Below are 17,353 nucleotides of genomic sequence, written 5' to 3'. Positions count from 1 at the left end.
TGGGGAATAGTGGGAAAAGGGACAACCATGGCTATACTGGATTTCTTGAGGGAAGGGAGAATGTAGACTGGGTTCAACCACACGTACCTTGCCTTAATACCAAAGGTAAAATCTCCTGTTTCAATAATGGACTTTAGACCAATTAGCCTTTGTCGTGTAATATACAAGTTGATTTCCAAAGTTTTAACAAATAGAATAAAAAGGGCCTTAAATGAGATGATTTCTAAAAACTAGAGTGCCTTCATCCTTGGGAGGCTTATCTCTGATAATATTATGATTGTATATGAGTTGTTGCATAGCATGAAGAGAATTGAGTGGCCTATGATTGCAATAAAGTTAGACATGTCTAAGGCCTATGATAGAATTGAGTAGCCTTTCTTAGAAGCAATGCTGAGAAAAGTAGGTTTTGGACAGAAGCTCATCAATTTGATCATGGAGTGTGTTAGCTCAATAAAATATTCTGTTTTGTTAAATGGAGGGCAAGGGAAATTGATTACCCCATCTAGGGGATTGAGGCAAGGAGACCCCCTATCTCCTTACCTCTTTATAATCTGCTGAAGGTTTAAGTCAGTTGCTTAAGTCAGCAAAAGTTAGGGGTGAAATAAGCGGGGTGGTAGTGGCTAGAGGAGGTACTAGTGTAAATCACTTAATGTTTGCATATGACAATGTGATCTTCTATAATGCAAGATTGGAGGAATGGCAACAGGTCCAATTAATCTCGAAGTAATATGAGAGGGTCTCGAGACAGACACTTAATAAACATAAGGCTTCCATTATTTTTAGTTCTAATAGAAGTAGGACTAATAAAACCTTGATTGTGAAAGAGGCTGGAGCAGGTATAGATGAAAATTATTAGAAATATTTGGGATTACCTGCAATTGTAGGGAAAGAAAAATATAAGGCTTTTAGCAGCATAAAAGAGAAGGTATGGCAGAGGATACAGAGTTGGAAAAAAAAATTTCTCTCTAGAGCAAGGAAGGAAGTTTTAATAAAGACAGTGTTATAGACTATCCCAACATATTCAATGAGTGTTTTTATGCTCCTGAAGAAATCATGTAGGGATTTGGAGACTATGTTTTCTAGGTTCTGGTAGAGACATAATCAAAATGATAGAGGGAGACATTGGTGGAGTTGGGACAAGGTTAGGTGTTCAAAAAAGGAGGATGGATTGGGTTTCAGAAATATGGAGTGCTTTAATAGGGCAATGGTGGCAAAGCAAGGGTGGAAACTTTTGAAGGAACCAATCTCATTAGTGGTGGCCATGATCTTCAAAGAAAAGCATTTTAAGCATGTGCAGTTTTTTTAGGCAAAACTAGGAAGGGCCCCTTCTCTAATATGGAGGAGTATCTAGTCAACGAGGGAGGTGGTGCTGCTGGGAATAAGGTGGTGAGTGAGGAATGGAAGGGAGATAAAAATTTGGGTCATAGATGGTTGCCAACACCTACAACTTTCTGTGTTCAGTCACCTGTAAAAGTCCTAAATGTTGATGCGAAAGTGAATGAACTGATTGACAAAGTAGAGAGAAGTTGGAAGGAACATCTGGTCAGAAGCATATTTTATAGGCATGAAGTAGAAGTAATATTATCTATTCCTATTAGTTAAGTGGGGAGTGATGATCAACAGTTTTGGGGCCTAACCAACAATGGAAAATGTTCAATAAGAAATGCTTATTACAATGAACTGCAAAGGTTGAAAGAGAAATTGGGTGAGACTTCTAACAAAAGTAGGTTATCAAAGCAGTGGAAATAAATCTGGGATCTTGATGTGTATGGAGGGTGTAAGCATTTCTTATGGAAAGCTATTAGTAATACACCGGCAACAAGGGTTAATCTATGTGAGAGGAATATAATAGATGATCATTTGTGTCCTCTATGCCTAAGAGAGGAAGAAACTGTGCTACATGCCCTATAGTGTTGTCCAGCAGCATCTAATGTATGGACAGAAAAGTTGAGTCCTATGCAAAAGTGGCAATATGAGGGGAAAGATTTTCAACAACTGTGCATGAAGATGGTTAAGGGACTTATGAAGGACTAGCTTGAGAGGACAATTACCATTATGAAGAAAATCTGGTGTAGGAGGAATGGGGTTATCTTTGATAATAAATTCACGTGTCCAGAGAAACTAGTACATGAAGCCATCACAATGTGGGAAGCCTTTCTTAAAGCAAATAAAATCTATCAACAGCAGAGGGACTCTTCATCTAGCAGTCAACATAAATGGGGAAAGCCTATGAAAAATTATTGCAAGGTCAACTTTGATGCTACTATGGATAAAGAGCAGAAGAAGAGGATAGGGCTAGGGATTATAGTTAGAAACAACTCAGGAGACATTATGGTTACTGTGTGCTCTCCAAGGAGTCTCGTAGTCTCCCCTTTCTTGATAGAGTTTTATGCACTTTGGAGATCGAAGGAGCTATGTAGAGAGCTGGACTTTTAGGATGTAGTTTTGGAAGGGGATGCCAAGAATGTGATTGATGCAGTCAACTCTAAAATGGAGGATGAGTCAGAATGGGAACAAGTTATTCAGGATTTGAAAACAATGTTGAGAAGATGTGACATGTGGTCTTTGACTTTTATACATAGAGAAGGGAATGAAGTGGTACATGCTTTAGCAAAAATGGCATTAAGCATAGAAGAGGAATATTGTTGGATTGAAGATGGTCCAATTCAAATAGAAAATTTGAGTGTAAAGGAAAAGATATGTAATGCTTTGAATATTTAATGAAATGATTGGGATTATTTAGAAAAAAAAAAATTATATTCCAAGCTTGTATATATTGTTGGGTTTGGGAATACATTCTTTTGAATGAAAAAGAGCAGAAAATTCATCTCATTTTTCTGTATATTTTCTTGCTTTCTAGCAGATTTCGAGACTATTTTTTTTATCAACCAATAATTATTTTTATACACTCTTCTTCCCTTTTAGATTTGCAAGAAGATTTATACGTTTTGAAAGGATAATCTTTCTTCTTTCTAATTCCATTTCTTTGGATACACTCAAATGAATTGCTCACTCTCTTCTTTACAACAATCAATAAGCTCATGGAAAGAAGGGTCTAATAATCTTTTTCCGGGTCCTTGCTTTTTATTGTGGCGGCAATAACTTCCATAGTTATAACTGTCCAACAACAATCTGAAAAAAAGAAAAAAGTAATAAAAAAATAGTTAAGACATTAAATTAATTATTGTTTGCCAAATATATAATTTCAAATAAAATGAATAAATAGTTAAGATAAAGTGAATAAACGACCAATTCATGACCCTTGCAATATGCATATTAATTACATTTATCCACTAATTAAATTCACAAAAGCACAAAACCTAGTAATTTGAAAAAGACGTGTTATTTTTAAATATCCTATCAAATACGTGCATGAAGTGACTTTGTATTTTTTTTTATCAACAATGCTAATATATATTAGTAGAAAATAGTAATTAATGCATCAAACTTTTTGCATCACTTACTTATTATGATTGTCTACAACTCTGCCTTGTAACGGGCTGCAACAATCCATAAAAAATAATATTACACCAATCCCACTCCTAACATATATATAAAAGCAAAAATATCAGTTATATATATCTATTTATAATAATAAATGTCTATTACATTGCTACAGAAATAAATAGGAAATTCTACTTCTGTTTTTGTTTTTGTGTACATAGAAAATTTAGGCACTGCTCTGTTTACATTCCGTACAATCCCCATCTTCCTCCCCTGCTCCATCAACCCCATGAACCCTAACCTCCAACCGGCTTTTCGTGGCTGAGCCGGTTGTGCTCCTTCGTCGGAACCCATGAATCGTAGCACTGGAGGTCGCATCCGGTGGATAGCATGGGAACGCCGTTGATTGGTGGGCATTCAGGATCTTCATCAAACGCCATTCGCACGGCCGCACGCCCTTCCCGACCTCCACGCCCTCTGGACTGGGTCTCAAGCTTCATGTTTAGAGGCAAAACAAAGGACAATTTCAAGAGCCAAACAGATCGCGATTCAAGGGGAGAAACAAGAGAAAAAGCAAAGCTTTTACACCACAATAACAAGAAATACGTAAGACAACAAAGAAGAGGAAAGAAGGTGCGAAATGAGGCTTCGGCCGACCTACAGAAAATATAAACATAGCAAATTGAAAATACAAAAATGAGAGAAGATTTAATCGATTATGCAGAAAATTATAGAACCAAAACAAGAAGAAGTGAAAGGTTGAAATTATCAGTTGAAGAATGGTGGAAGAGAGCTGCGACAGTTAAAGGAAGAAGAAGAAAAATGTAAACGGCACTGAGAAGGAAAGAAAGAAAAGAAGAAGAAGCCCTAAGGCATGCCAAACGACACCGTATTGCCAAGGGGAGAGGGCTGGGTTTCATGGCTCACGGGCTAGGCTGGGTTTCCGAATGGGCTTGGGCCCAAAATGAAGGCTCACGGGTTGGGTTAATAGGCCCAGTCCGAAAATAGAAGAGTTCAACAAAAGAAAAATGCACAATAAAAAAAAAAAATTAAAAGTCAAATAAAAACACTACAACTCAATATTAATAAAATAAAATAATTAAAGTCTAACATTAAACTAATTTAAAGTAAAGATCAATTTAAATGCAAAACAATAATTAATACCAATAAAACACATCAAAATAAATTTCACAACTTAAAATTCATAAAATAATTTTTTCATTCCTACAGTTTCTATACTATACATGAAACATTTCAACTTTAAATTATAATAAAATACTAATTATTTTTTTATTTTGCTTTTTTTAAAAAAATTAATTATTTACATATTTATTCATTTTCTAATCCCATTAAATATATAACATATAGGAGCATACTAATTATTTTTTTATTTTGCTTTTTTTGTAAATTAATTATTTACACATTTATTCATTCTCTAATCCCATTAAATATTTAACATAAATGAGCATTTGCCGTTTATAGAGACTGTTGCAGTATAAGTTTCAGAAAAACAGTGGATGGTTCAACTTACTGTAGATTCAGAAATATTCAATCAGCAACAACAACAAAATTTCAATGTTCTCTCTCTTGGCCCTATGCAATATGGCCGAGAACTACAATGATAAAAAAATAAAATAAAATTCTGTTTGTATTTTTATTTTTTTGTTCAAATTTGCTCTGAACAAATATTTGTATAAGACAATCAAAAAACGCAACTAACAAACATGTCATTTTATCTTTTTATCCTATTTTACTTACAAACATGTCTAGAATCATTTTTATTATGTGGATAAAAAGGTAAAATGACATTTTTGAGTGAGTGTGCAGGGTGTGAGGCTTATGTCTAGAATTTTTCTATATACATATATATATATATAAAAGAAGCTAAAAAACATAAGACAAACATATAATTAATTAATATAGAAGTTGCATAACAGTGACTACAATAGTGCATTTAGACAAGAGAATATCTTAAAACCGGTTGGGCTGATAACCCACAAATAACAGTCCCCCAACAGTTGATTGCCACGTAAGCTTCACAATTTAGTTTCTGTGTGACCCCACTTCAGCCGATCTTTGAGTTGTCCACTTCACCCCTCTCGCATGAAAGAAGCAATTACTACACAACTTAGGTTGGATCGCAAATGGAAAGGCCGACATATATGGGCATTAGTTTCTTCTTCCATTTTCTCTTATATATTTATTTAACCATCTGCAATCCCTATCTCTCAAAAAACTGGATTTTTTTAGAACTTATTATTGAGAACCATAATCCAGAATCGTTGCTCTGATATTGTGGATCAATTTGGGGTTGAAAGCACTGTGAGTGGAATCATGGCTTCACGCATCATCATCGATGTAAAAAGCCTTTGGTATTTTCGAGTTGAATTAGATTTGAGGATTGTTTTGCTTATGGGTTTGATTATAAGGCTGATTTTAAATATTGATTATAAGGGGAAGACGCAAGGAATGGATGCAACGCAAAATCCAGAGCAATCGATATCCTCTTAAAGTGATTTATCAGGTTGTATTCAAAACAATGGAGCTTCAATTGAACAAGAATGTGGGATATTAGATGCTAAACAATGTCAAAAGTGTACAATAAGTAGCCTGGCTTTCTTGTTTAATGGGTTGAAATCTGTCGGCGTTGGACGGTGGTGGAACTTCCAAAGCTCTTGGGCGGCGATGCAAAGAGACGGAAGATATAAAATGGTCTCGTAGTGAGCAGTAATATTCCGATGGAAGAGATGAAACAAGAAATGCAACGATGAGATAGTTTCGAAAGGAAGGGACTGGTTGTGACCTAGCTTTCTGATTGTGTGTGTTGCATCTATTCTTTATTTTGTGTGATTTCTGACGTGGCAGCTCATCATAGGAGAGCTGATTCTCTTCAAAAAACAGCCGGACCGTTTAGAAGCGGCACTCTTCAGACAATTCAAAAAATGAAAATTAAAAAATAGGCAGCCATGCATGCATTTATTTTAAGAAAGATATGCCATATCTATTAAGGCTATGTACAGGGATGAATAGCATTTTTGTTTGACACTTTTGTTCCATTTGTGCCCATATAGCTTGTGGTTATTACGGTTTTGCCTTGACCGAGTATTATTATCTCTTCATTTTTTTCTAATTTTTTCCATCTGTGATTCTTGTTTTACGGTTTCGTCCCTCAATTCAGCTTTCTTTCACCGTCATAGTGACTTTCTGGAAGTTTTACCGATCTTCACCTCGCTTTGGTTCCCATTAATAAAGATATTGTCACACTTGAGATATGTGTAGATCAGTCATAAGAGTCACGGCTATGAAGATAGAGAAGCCATCTCAAGATCTGCCTGCACCAGTGCTTTTTACTACCCTAAGGTTGACTCTCTTCAGTTTTAGTCTATATGTGTCAACAATACAAACATAAAGACAAGCAACCACAAAAATAAATCAGAAATCCAAAACATCGAAAGCAACAAAAAATGCTTTTTTATTTTTTATTTTATTTTTTAACTTAAGATCGACTCAATAAGTCAAACTTCCATTAAGCTCGATTTTCAACAAAAAAAAAAGCTCAACAGCCGACTTGAGTTGTGTTTTTTTTATTTATATTTATAAATTAATAAATTAAAATATTATAGAAATGAAAAATGTACCTAAGATAACTTAATTTTTTTAATTGTATTTATTTAATTTACAATTTTATTGTTGTCATACCTTTCCATCCTTTTCGTGGTTTTGCTCGTTTGGATTCAGAAAGTATATTATTTTATCTCATCATTATAATTTTTTAAAATTTTTATACAAAATATAATTAATATTTTAATTTTTTTAAATTTCAATTCAATTTTTTAAAATTTAAAAATAATAATAATATTAAAAATAAGATTATAATAATATTTTATTTAATTTTTATCTTTTATTTAAAATTATTTTATCTCTTTTTATATCTGAATTCAAACCAACCTAACGAAATAATTAAATAAAAAGAAAATTCGGTATTGAATGTGGCCGGGCGCATAAAAAAAAAAAAGAAATGAAATTTACGTATACGAGCCAGCACTTTTACATTTTGCATTTCAAAATATAAAAATTAACAAATTGCGCCATTTAATTTAATTGTATAAACGTACAAATTACTTGGACCACATATGCACGTATAGTACTTTTGATTCTCTCCTGCTGCAAATCAATTCATGATATAAGGCCAGTACACTTCTATGCAGTAGTAACTGGTAAGCGTGGCTCTACAGCGACAGCCGGAAGTTACAGCTAGTTAATATTGTGTTTCTATTCTTAATTTTTTTTATATGTATTTTTTTAATATTTTTAAATATTAAAAAAAAAATATTATTAAAAAATACTTATTTAATTATTAAATAAAAAAAAGCCTAATATTAACCCCCAACTGGAGCTGCCAGCGGGCTTTCCAACATTTTCTATTGAGTAATGCTTAATATACTCTTATATTGTACTAGTGTTATAATTTTTTTAAAGAGCAAGATTTAATATTAAAAAATTAATTTTTTTATATATATATTTTATATTTATTTATTTTTTAAAAGAAAAAAAAGTGCACGACATTCATACACTAAATATTATATATATATACAAAATTTGAACGCTTTTCTCATTCAAAATGCATGAAAATAACTAGAAGTATACTATACATGTACTACTAGTAGTACTACGTACATTTATCGTGCAATATACATAATTTGTGGACATTTATATATATATATATATATATAGAGAGAGAGAGAGAGAGAGAGAGAGAGGCATATATAACTCGAGTGGGAGACATACGTTTTTTATGATCTTTGGGTACGTACGTACTGGCATGGCTCCTCGATCAAGATCAGATCAGATCACATCACATGCATCAATGCAGGGATGCTAAACAAATCCAAGGAGATTGATCGGGCAGGAAAGAATGAATTTGGCTAAGGTGATCACCGTCATCACAATACATTGCTTTGGCCGCTAGCTATAGTACTGTTGTACGTAAATGTAACATGATGATGATGCTGCTGCATGACACTTAAAAGTTGTGAAAAAATTTAATTGTAAACATAATTATATATTAATATATATATTAATTTATTATGATTAATTAAAAAATAAATTTTATTAAAAATAATATTAATTTAAATTTTAAATATAAAAAAATTAATATTAAAACTTTAATTATCGATATTATACAAATACATACATGTGAGAATATACCCTTTAAAGTCTTTACAGCTAGATCGATGGAAGTGCCAAACGTGGTGGTTTTTTCTTCTTCTTCTTCTTCTTCTTCTTTTCCTCCTCCTCCTCCTCCTCCTCTATAAGCCTAGATATGATATTTGTAGTGTGTTAACGTCTGAACTCTTTTTAAAAAAATAAGTAAATAAAAAACTCGTGTGAAAAAAATAATTTTCTAATAATGAACCCGATCATTATTTAAAAAAAAAATACGCGATACTTGTATAACTCATGACTTTTTAGCTATAGATTGTGCAAGTATTGTATACACTTTTTGAAAAAAAGTGAGATCTATTACTACAAAATTGAGTAATATTAGATACATGTATGGATTTTGTAGGCGCCTCCCACTCCTTTTGAAAAAAAATGAGGTTTATTGTTAAAAAATTAATTTTTTTATATGGATTTTATATTTACTCATTTTTTTAAAATGAGTATGCGACACTTGTGGACTTTATGACTGCAAATATCATTTATATAAAAAATTAATTATTACATGTAGGTCTCATATTTACTAAATTTTGTTCAAAACGAGTCCGCGATGTTTGCTCACTTTATGACTTCAAATATAATTTTTTTTTGCCTCTTTCCTCTCCGGCATGTAATTTCTCCCTCAATTTTGTTTCTGATTTTTGAAATAATTTAAACTATAATTATAAATAAAAAAATTGTACATATATAAGTTCATCACAAGTACTCGTACCTAAGGTTCGGTTTGGTAGTAGATAATTTTGAGATGAGAATTTTGACTTTTAAGATGAAATATTAAATATTATTATTGTTTTAAAATTTAAAAAAGTTAATAAAAAGTTAAATTATTTATTATATTTTGTATAAGAATTTAAAAAAATTATAATAATGAGATGAGAATTTTAAAATTGAGATGAAAATTCTTATGCGCCAAACCTTAGTCGATCGGCAACAATAAACTAAGAGAAACACGAGCAGGATGGAAACGTATGACAACAATAAAATTGTAAAATTGTAAATACAGGATACATGACGAACCAAAATGTGTAACTTAAAAAAAAAAAAAAAAAACTGAATAAATAGTTGAGATCAAGGTGAATAAATAGACTCAACATCAAATAATTTATTCCAGTAGACATCATGCACAGAAACATATTTGGGAGAAGACTGGAAGCTGAACATACCTGCAGGCATAATAAAACAGTTTTTTTGAAAATTTTTAAATTCTATTCTTCCTACGAGGCAAAGTTTGCATCATAAGAAGATTTTGAAAGATAAACAATTATGCTTGTCTTATGGTCTCATCCTACCGCATGTGATGTGTGGGAAGAGAAGCAAAGCCCTGCCCATAAGTGGTGCAATAGAGAAATGAAGTTTATTCATCTATGGGAACAGAAATACTATTTGTCCCGAATATGTGTCATGAATGAGTGTCCTAAATCCCCTATTTTTTTTACTTCGTAAATAAGAAAATATTTTTAAATAATGTTGCGTGTTTTTTTAGATGTTTATAATGATTAAAAAAAATGCATTAAAAAAAAGAAAAATTAAAAAAATGAAATATACTGTTTGGGACACTTTTTCGGATGAATTCTTTGGTAACTGTAGAAGAACTCCTATGGGAAATGATGAAATAAGGAATCTAGATTAGAATAAATAAAACCATATTTGAAAACAAGTTTGACAGCCCTAGTAAAGTAATACAATTGTTGCTATATCTAATAACCTTGGAGACTAACACATAGGCTGAGAGAAGGGAACAGAAAAGGGAAGGCTCAAGTAGAAGAGAAACAAAATGGCATCCACCGGCCAGCAGAAGGCTCTTACTCAAATTGATTTTGATGCAGCATTGGATGTGGCAAATCAAAAAATGGGAATATGGATCATTACAAGAAATTGCAAGGGAGAGCAATTGATTTCTTTGTGTGCTGCTATGAAATTCAATAGGGCAACCTGCTTTTGCTGAATGTTGTGATTTATGGAGGGCGGTGGAGCTAAGTAGATAGCTTGATGTAAAAGATCTACTTTTTTAAGGTGATGCTCGAACGATGGTTAAGGCCTTACGAGATAGTGAGAATAATGGTGATGGATGGGGCAGCTGATGGATGACATAAAACATGTTTTCTCTCAAAGATCATATTGGAATGCTTTGTTCATCTACTGAAAAGGAAAGTAGAAACAGTGTGGCTCATAGCTTGTCAAAGAAGCCTTTACATTTAGAAGGAGAGCAACGCTTGATTGAAGATGGACCAAATGGGATTTTTTCTCTTGCAATGAAAGATATTGCTTGTAATGATTAATTCCTTTATTGCTAATGCATAAGATAATTTATATTATTTGTTATCTTTACTAGAAAATATTGAACATGATATGATTCATAAAAGGAATCATAACATGTTTTCTAATTTATACCATTCCTTATGTCCGATACTACAATGTAGTACCACGTGACTTATTAAAAAAATTAAAAATTTTTAAAAATAAATGTAAAATAGTTAGAAGAAAGCTGTATATAAAAAAAAATTAAAAACTTTATGTGTAGTTAATTTTATATATTTATTTATGTATACTGACGTGATTGACTGTATTTTTATTTTTAAATATAAAATAATAGAAAATCCGCATAATTGAGTGTAAACGGCATAATTGAAAAAAATTTCACACAAACATAAATAAAACCGGTCCAAAGGGCAAGACTTTGCCACGTCAATTATCTCTAAAATTCTGAGTTTTGTCTCTCCGCCCGGGCCTTCTAGTTCTAGTCTCCCTTCTCAGGCCGTCTCCGCCGCTTCTGGAACGCCAGGGTCACTGCTGGCACTCGTCCGCAACCTGCTTTCCGACATTGAGAGATCACTGCCTTTGTTTTTGCCATCGATCTCGACAGAGAGCTCTCCCGCGCTATCCCCGGGGTCGATGTGGTCTTCGATTGAGGATTAAAGGTTGGATGAAATACCAGAATTCACTAGTTTTTGTTTGTTTGTGTTTTTTATTTTAATGTTTGTGAAATTTCGGCTTGGTAAAGGAAGGGAACTGTGTATGTGGCTAAAATTTGTGCAAGGATGTAACTTGAGTCGAACCCCTTTTCTCTTATGCCTTGGATATTCCAAATTCTCTCTCTCTCTCTCTCTCTCTCTCTCTCTCTCTCTCTCTCTCTCTCTCTCTCTCTCATATGAGCCTAACATTGACGTGTCCATTTGCTTAGAAATAGGTTCGGAATCCTAAAGATCAGAATTTTCGGGCGTTCTTAATTGTGTTGTTTATTAAGTAGTTACTATTGATTTGGTTATGTGAAGTTGCTGGAATTTTATTGTTAGTTTATTGTTGTGTTGTATTGTAGCAAATGACATGGGATGAAAGCCCACTGACCTTTTTTGTAATGAGAACGAGTTAGTAATGAGTGTTTGAGATTGGTTAAGTGGTGTGATGGGAATGGTACCTTGTTTAGTTTTTTGTGTCATGGGAGTTTTATTCCTTTACTCAGAGGTTAGTTTTAGATTAGTGGAGCTGTTTTGAGAGAGAAGAGAGGGAATACTGACCGAGTTTTGCTGATTTTATTTTCTGCTCTGGGATTAACGGTGTGCAATCAAACTTTGGGAAGCAGGTGTTTCATTCCGCTAGCATGTTGTGGGGAGAGAGAGAGAGAGAGAGAGATTCCTGGCAAGTGTTTGTATAAATCCGTTGGGTTATGAACCAAACTTTGGGAAGGAGGTGTTTTATTTCGTTTGCATGTTGTGTGTGTGTGTGTGTGTGAGAGAGAGAGAGAGAGAGGGGGGGGGGGGGGGGTGGGGAGATTCCTTAGCATTTAGTCATCATTTCTTAAGTCCTGTCATTTTCTCTATTTTGATTATAAACTGTTCTTTTTGCCCCATTCAGAAATTCATAATTCAGTTCATCTATAGATCGGAAAAAATATATATATATATATACCGAGGTTTTAGAAGATGATATCAAACTTTCAAATCTATACATCGTTCATCTTCTTGTAGAATTCTAATAACTTTGTTTCTGTGGTATAATGACCCATTTCCTTTTGAAACCACCCGAACAAGTTCTTCATGTTATCCTCTTGCATAAGATAGGATGGCCCAATTTCAAGGCACCTCCAATTGAAGGGAAAAAACGGAGAGGAAGAGAAAGAGAGGGACAAAGGTGGGTTGTGCTATCTTACTAGTGCATGCCCTAGGTCTTTAATGAGTATGAACTTATTGACTTTTGCTTTTGTTTCTTTCTTTTTTTTTTTGGAAAAAGGGGAGGGGGGGGGGGGGGGGGGGGGGAAGGGGATTGAGCAATTCTCCTAAGATTACCAGAATGTGACAACTGAAATGGATTCCCCAATGGGTTTCTCAAGTCAGGAACATGATTGTGCAGGATAATAACTGTGAATAATTGTGTATCTTTGTTGGACATGTGACTTCATTTTCTTGTTCAAATATTGGAGGTTTTGTGCATGCCTTACAAGCAATGAGGTTGATTGCATCCTATTCTTTTTCTACTTTCAAGCTGGGGGCTTGCTTGTGTGATTCAAATTAAGAAAGTGATGGGTACAAACCTGACATATGAGGGACTTGGAGGCATTGAGTGTGTGCATCCAAACAACAGATTTTGCATGTGGAAGCAATGTAACATTGATTCCAGGATTGAGTTGTACAAGGGAGTTATAATTTTCTAAGGTCACTGAGAACTCTAATTCCAATTCTGCGAATCCGAATGCAGCATGTATATTATTAGTTCACAATCAGTTTATGGGATATATCTTGTGCTCATAAAACCTTAAATAGCAGTTTTTTTTTTGTTTTTTTGTTTTTTGTTTTTTGTTTTTTTTTTTTAATTTTATGATTCTAATGGCTGATGGCACTTGTCCTTTAATTCAGGTGCCTTGGTGATTCTTCCTGTGTACTAGGCTTTGCCTTGTTACTTATCTCAATAAAATTTTTATTCATAAAAAAAAAGGTGCCTTGGTGATGGGATCTGTGAGATGGAAATGTACATTGTTTCCATGGCGGAGATTCTGTACTCTATTAATGGGACATCAGATGAGTGATGACCAATTCTGAGCAGTTTTGGAGTTGAAGTGCGAGGTGGATGTGAAGTGGATATGAATATACCCATCACAACCATGGATTCTAACGTCATCATGGAAAATGCAAGTATAGAGCCTCGTGATGACATGGAATTTGATTCTCATGAAGCGGCATACTTGTTTTACAAAGAATATGCTAAGTCTGTGGGCTTTGGCACTGCTAAATTGAGCAGTCGTCGGTCTAGGGCATCAAGGGAATTTATTGATGCAAAATTCTCATGCATAAGATACGGCAATAAGCAACAGTCTGATGATGCCATCAATCCACGGCCTTCTCCAAAAATTGGTTGTAAAGCTAGCATGCATGTAAAAAGAAGACAAAATGGAAAGTGGTATATTTATAGTTTTGTGAAGGAACATAATCATGACCTTTTGCCTTCTCAAGTGCATTTCTTTCGGAGTCATAGAAATGCTGAGCTACTTAAGAATGATGTTCGAGTACGAAGACGGAAGAGTTTACCTGCAGTGTCCAAGCTGTTTAGTGCCTATCAGAATGCTGATTGTTTAGAGAGTTATATGAAAAGTCAGCATGATAAAGGACGGAGCTTGGTTTTAGAACCAGGGGATGCTCAAATACTACTTGAACATTTTATGCATATGCAGGAACAGAATCCAAAGTTCTTTTATGCAGTTGATTTGAATGAAGAGCATCGATTGAGAAATGTGTTTTGGGTGGATGCCAAAGGCATGGAAGATTATACTACCTTTGGTGATGTGGTTTCTTTCGACACCACCTATTTTACAAACAAGTATAAGATACCATTGGTTCTCTTTATTGGAGTAAACCATCATATTCAACCCACGTTACTTGGTTGTGCATTGATTGCAGACGAGACAGCTTATACTTTTGTTTGGTTATTGCAAACATGGTTTATAGCAATGGAGGAACGAGCTCCAAGAGTAATACTCACAGACCAAAATAATGCCATAAAAGCAGCTATTGCGGCAGTCTTTCCAGGCACCCGCCATTGTTATTGTTTGTGGCATGTACTGGAAAAGATCCCTAGACAGCTTGAGTTTTTGTGCATGTGGAATGATAGTTTTATGCTAAAATTTACAAAGTGTGTCTATAAGTCATGGACAGAGGAACAATTTGAAAAGAGATGGTGTAAAATGCTCGACAGATTTAGCCTTAGAGAGGTTGACTGGGTCCAATCCTTGTACGAGGATCGCACACATTGGGTGCCTACTTTTATGAAAGATGTATCTTATGCTGGGTTGTCTACAGCTTCACGTTCAGAAAGCTTAAACTCTTCATTTGACAAATATGTGCAGGGGGAGACTTCAATGAGAGAGTTTATAGAACGATACAGGGTAATTCTTGAGGATAGATATGAAGAGGAAGCCAAGGCAAATTTTGATGCATGGCATGAAACACCTGAATTGAAGTCTCCATCGCCGTTTGAGAAACAGATGTCGCAAGTGTACACACATGAAATCTTTAAGAAATTTCAAGTTGAGGTTTTGGGAGCAGCTGCTTGTCACCTTAAGAAAGAAAATGAAGATGAGATGACGACAACATATACTGTTAAAGACTTTGAAGATAATCAGAATTATATAGTCGAATGGAATGAATCAAAATCAGATATTTATTGTTCATGCCGATCATTTGAATATAAAGGTTATCTCTGCAGACATGCAATTGTTGTTCTCCAAATGTCTGGTGTTTTCAGCATCCCGTCTAAATATGTATTGCAGCGATGGACTAATGCTGCTCTGAGCAGGCATGGCATTGGTGAAAGATTGGATGAGGTGCAGACTAAGGTCCGTCGTTACAATGATTTATGTCGAAGAGCCATAATATTGGGTGAAGAAGGTTCTCTGTCTCAAGAAAGTTACAATATTGCACTCTGTGCCATAAAAGAAGCTTTGAAGCAGTGTGCAACTGTGAATAACTCTGTAGAGAATGATTCAAGAACTGTGACCTCAGCGGCCCATCCTGTTTGTGGTGATGAAGTGAATCAGTGCAGCAATGTATCTAATATGGTGACTCCTCCTAAAGTGACCAATGCAAACAAGGCTTCTAGGAGAACTGGGGCTGGGAAGGGAGTAGCAAGTAAGGAAAATAGTTCAAGCAATAAAGGAAAGGTTAGTAAACTTGATGATTTAACAAGTCAACTTTTCAAATGTGGTTCCCACTGAAAACTGTTTGGAAAATGGAAAAAAAATGATGTTTTCTTCATGTATATAGCAGGTACAGCCAGAAGCTGTCAGCATGGGTATACATGATAGCCTTCACCAAATGGTATGCATGCCCTCACCAGTTTACTAATTTAGCTGGAAAGAAAAAAAAAAAAGATTACTTCCTTTTCAATTTTCAATTAACTCGAAATTTGGCAGGGAACTTTCTCAGAGTTGAATCTCTTTCTGGAATTATTTAGTTCTCACACACACACACACACACTCGAGACTCTTGAAATTCTCACCAGCATGGAATAAAGCAACTAAATTCGTTGACTGTATTTATTGGGGAGCTGATATGGAATATGCATGTTGCTATGATGCTATTAGCAAGAATTTGGAGTGCAGTGCTGGCTGGAACATCTTAACAGTCTTATGATATTTGGGTTTGGGCTGAAACTTCTGGCATGTTTTTGAAAATGCTGGGAAAGAATAAACTTTCACAACCCTTGATAGATGGCCCAGCTTTTGTACATGGCCAGGCACGCAGATCACACCGGTTTGCCATGCAAGATCAAATCGGAAAATTATTAGGCTACATTGTTACGTTTGCTATGATGAGAAGCTTTTCATCTTTGAGGTTTTGTAGAGTTAGGAATAGTTTAGACCTCTAGTTGATCACCAACTAGTCGTATTTGCAAAATCTGGCATGTTTTGTTGATGTATGTTTAGGTACAAAGCTTAATCTATTCATGAGATGCATGCATGTTATCACAGTTTTGTTTTGATGCCCCTCTTTCTTGTGGCAGGAAATGTCTGGCATGAGGCCCACTCACTTACACAATGTTGTGCCAGCACAGTTACATAACATGGTACCACCAATGTTTCACAATATCACGTCGACACATGTAGCAACAAGTTTGCATGAGAATGGGCTCCCTCGATAGCTCGACTTTTAGCCTCTTTTGTAAAGATGTTTTTCTTCTTCCACACCCCCCCCCCCCCTTTTCTCTCTCCTCTCCTCCTCCTCCTCTTTTAAGAGCTTCTTTGTAAAGATTATGTAAACATTAACTAATTAAGGACTGTAACAAAAGCACTTCAACATTTTTGCAGTTGCAAACGTTCAAAGCGAGAAGAAATGGGTGCTGTCCAGTTTGGTGAAAATTGAGTTGTGCTACTTTTTCTTAATAGTGTACTCACTTCAATAGTGTATTGGGTGTCTCAAAAAAGAAGCTTGCAAATAGAATATTTATAAGAACAGTTAAAAGAAAAGAAAATGGGAACAGTTTGGTCAATTGAAATCCAAAAGTTTTTATCTTCTGAATGACCTTATTTAGCCATTTGGCAGCCACTTGCTAGAGTGCATGATAGGATACTGGATTATTGACAAAACGATCTTCAGCTTTATGGGTTAGTTTCTACGTGGTGATTATGAGAATTGAATCTATTAAATTTATATATATGGTTGTGCAAATCTTGCGCACTCTATTTGAAAAAAAAATAAAAAGA

The 17,353-nt window shown here is 34.6% G+C and overlaps 1 protein-coding gene across 3 annotated transcripts; it reads left to right on the top strand.

Moving 5' to 3' along the window:
* The first annotated feature begins 11,331 nt into the window (after positions 1-11,331).
* Positions 11,332-17,008, top strand: LOC122294334 (protein FAR1-RELATED SEQUENCE 4-like). 3 transcript variants are annotated; one of them, XM_043102973.1, is made up of 4 exons: positions 11,332-11,582; positions 13,515-15,811; positions 15,918-15,968; positions 16,654-17,008. In XM_043102973.1, the coding sequence occupies exons 2-4, from the start codon at positions 13,739-13,741 to the stop codon at positions 16,789-16,791; spliced, it is 2,262 nt and encodes a 753-aa protein (XP_042958907.1). In that variant the 5' UTR covers positions 11,332-11,582; positions 13,515-13,738; the 3' UTR covers positions 16,792-17,008. The 3 variants fall into 3 exon arrangements, with proteins under 3 accessions (XP_042958907.1, XP_042958905.1, XP_042958906.1); XM_043102971.1 differs by having other exon boundaries at positions 11,333-11,582; positions 15,915-15,968; XM_043102972.1 differs by lacking the exon at positions 11,332-11,582 and adding an exon at positions 12,527-12,792 and having other exon boundaries at positions 15,915-15,968.
* The last annotated feature ends 345 nt before the right edge of the window (positions 17,009-17,353 follow it).

This window comes from Carya illinoinensis, chromosome 14 (assembly GCF_018687715.1).
Source record: "Carya illinoinensis cultivar Pawnee chromosome 14, C.illinoinensisPawnee_v1, whole genome shotgun sequence".
NCBI classification, from domain to species: Eukaryota; Viridiplantae; Streptophyta; class Magnoliopsida; order Fagales; family Juglandaceae; genus Carya; species Carya illinoinensis.
This window is presented reverse-complemented; position numbering and strand designations above follow the sequence as displayed.

Excerpts from the sequence above, each read along its gene's own strand:
- LOC122294334 (XM_043102971.1), top strand. The coding sequence starts at position 13,739 with ATGAATATACCCATCACAACCATGGATTCTAACGTCATCATGGAAAAT. Across the intron at positions 15,812-15,914 it reads GTTCAAGCAATAAAGGAAAG|CAGGTACAGCCAGAAGCTGT; the intron begins GTTAGTAAACTT and ends TCATGTATATAG. Across the intron at positions 15,969-16,653 it reads ATGATAGCCTTCACCAAATG|GAAATGTCTGGCATGAGGCC; the intron begins GTATGCATGCCC and ends TTCTTGTGGCAG.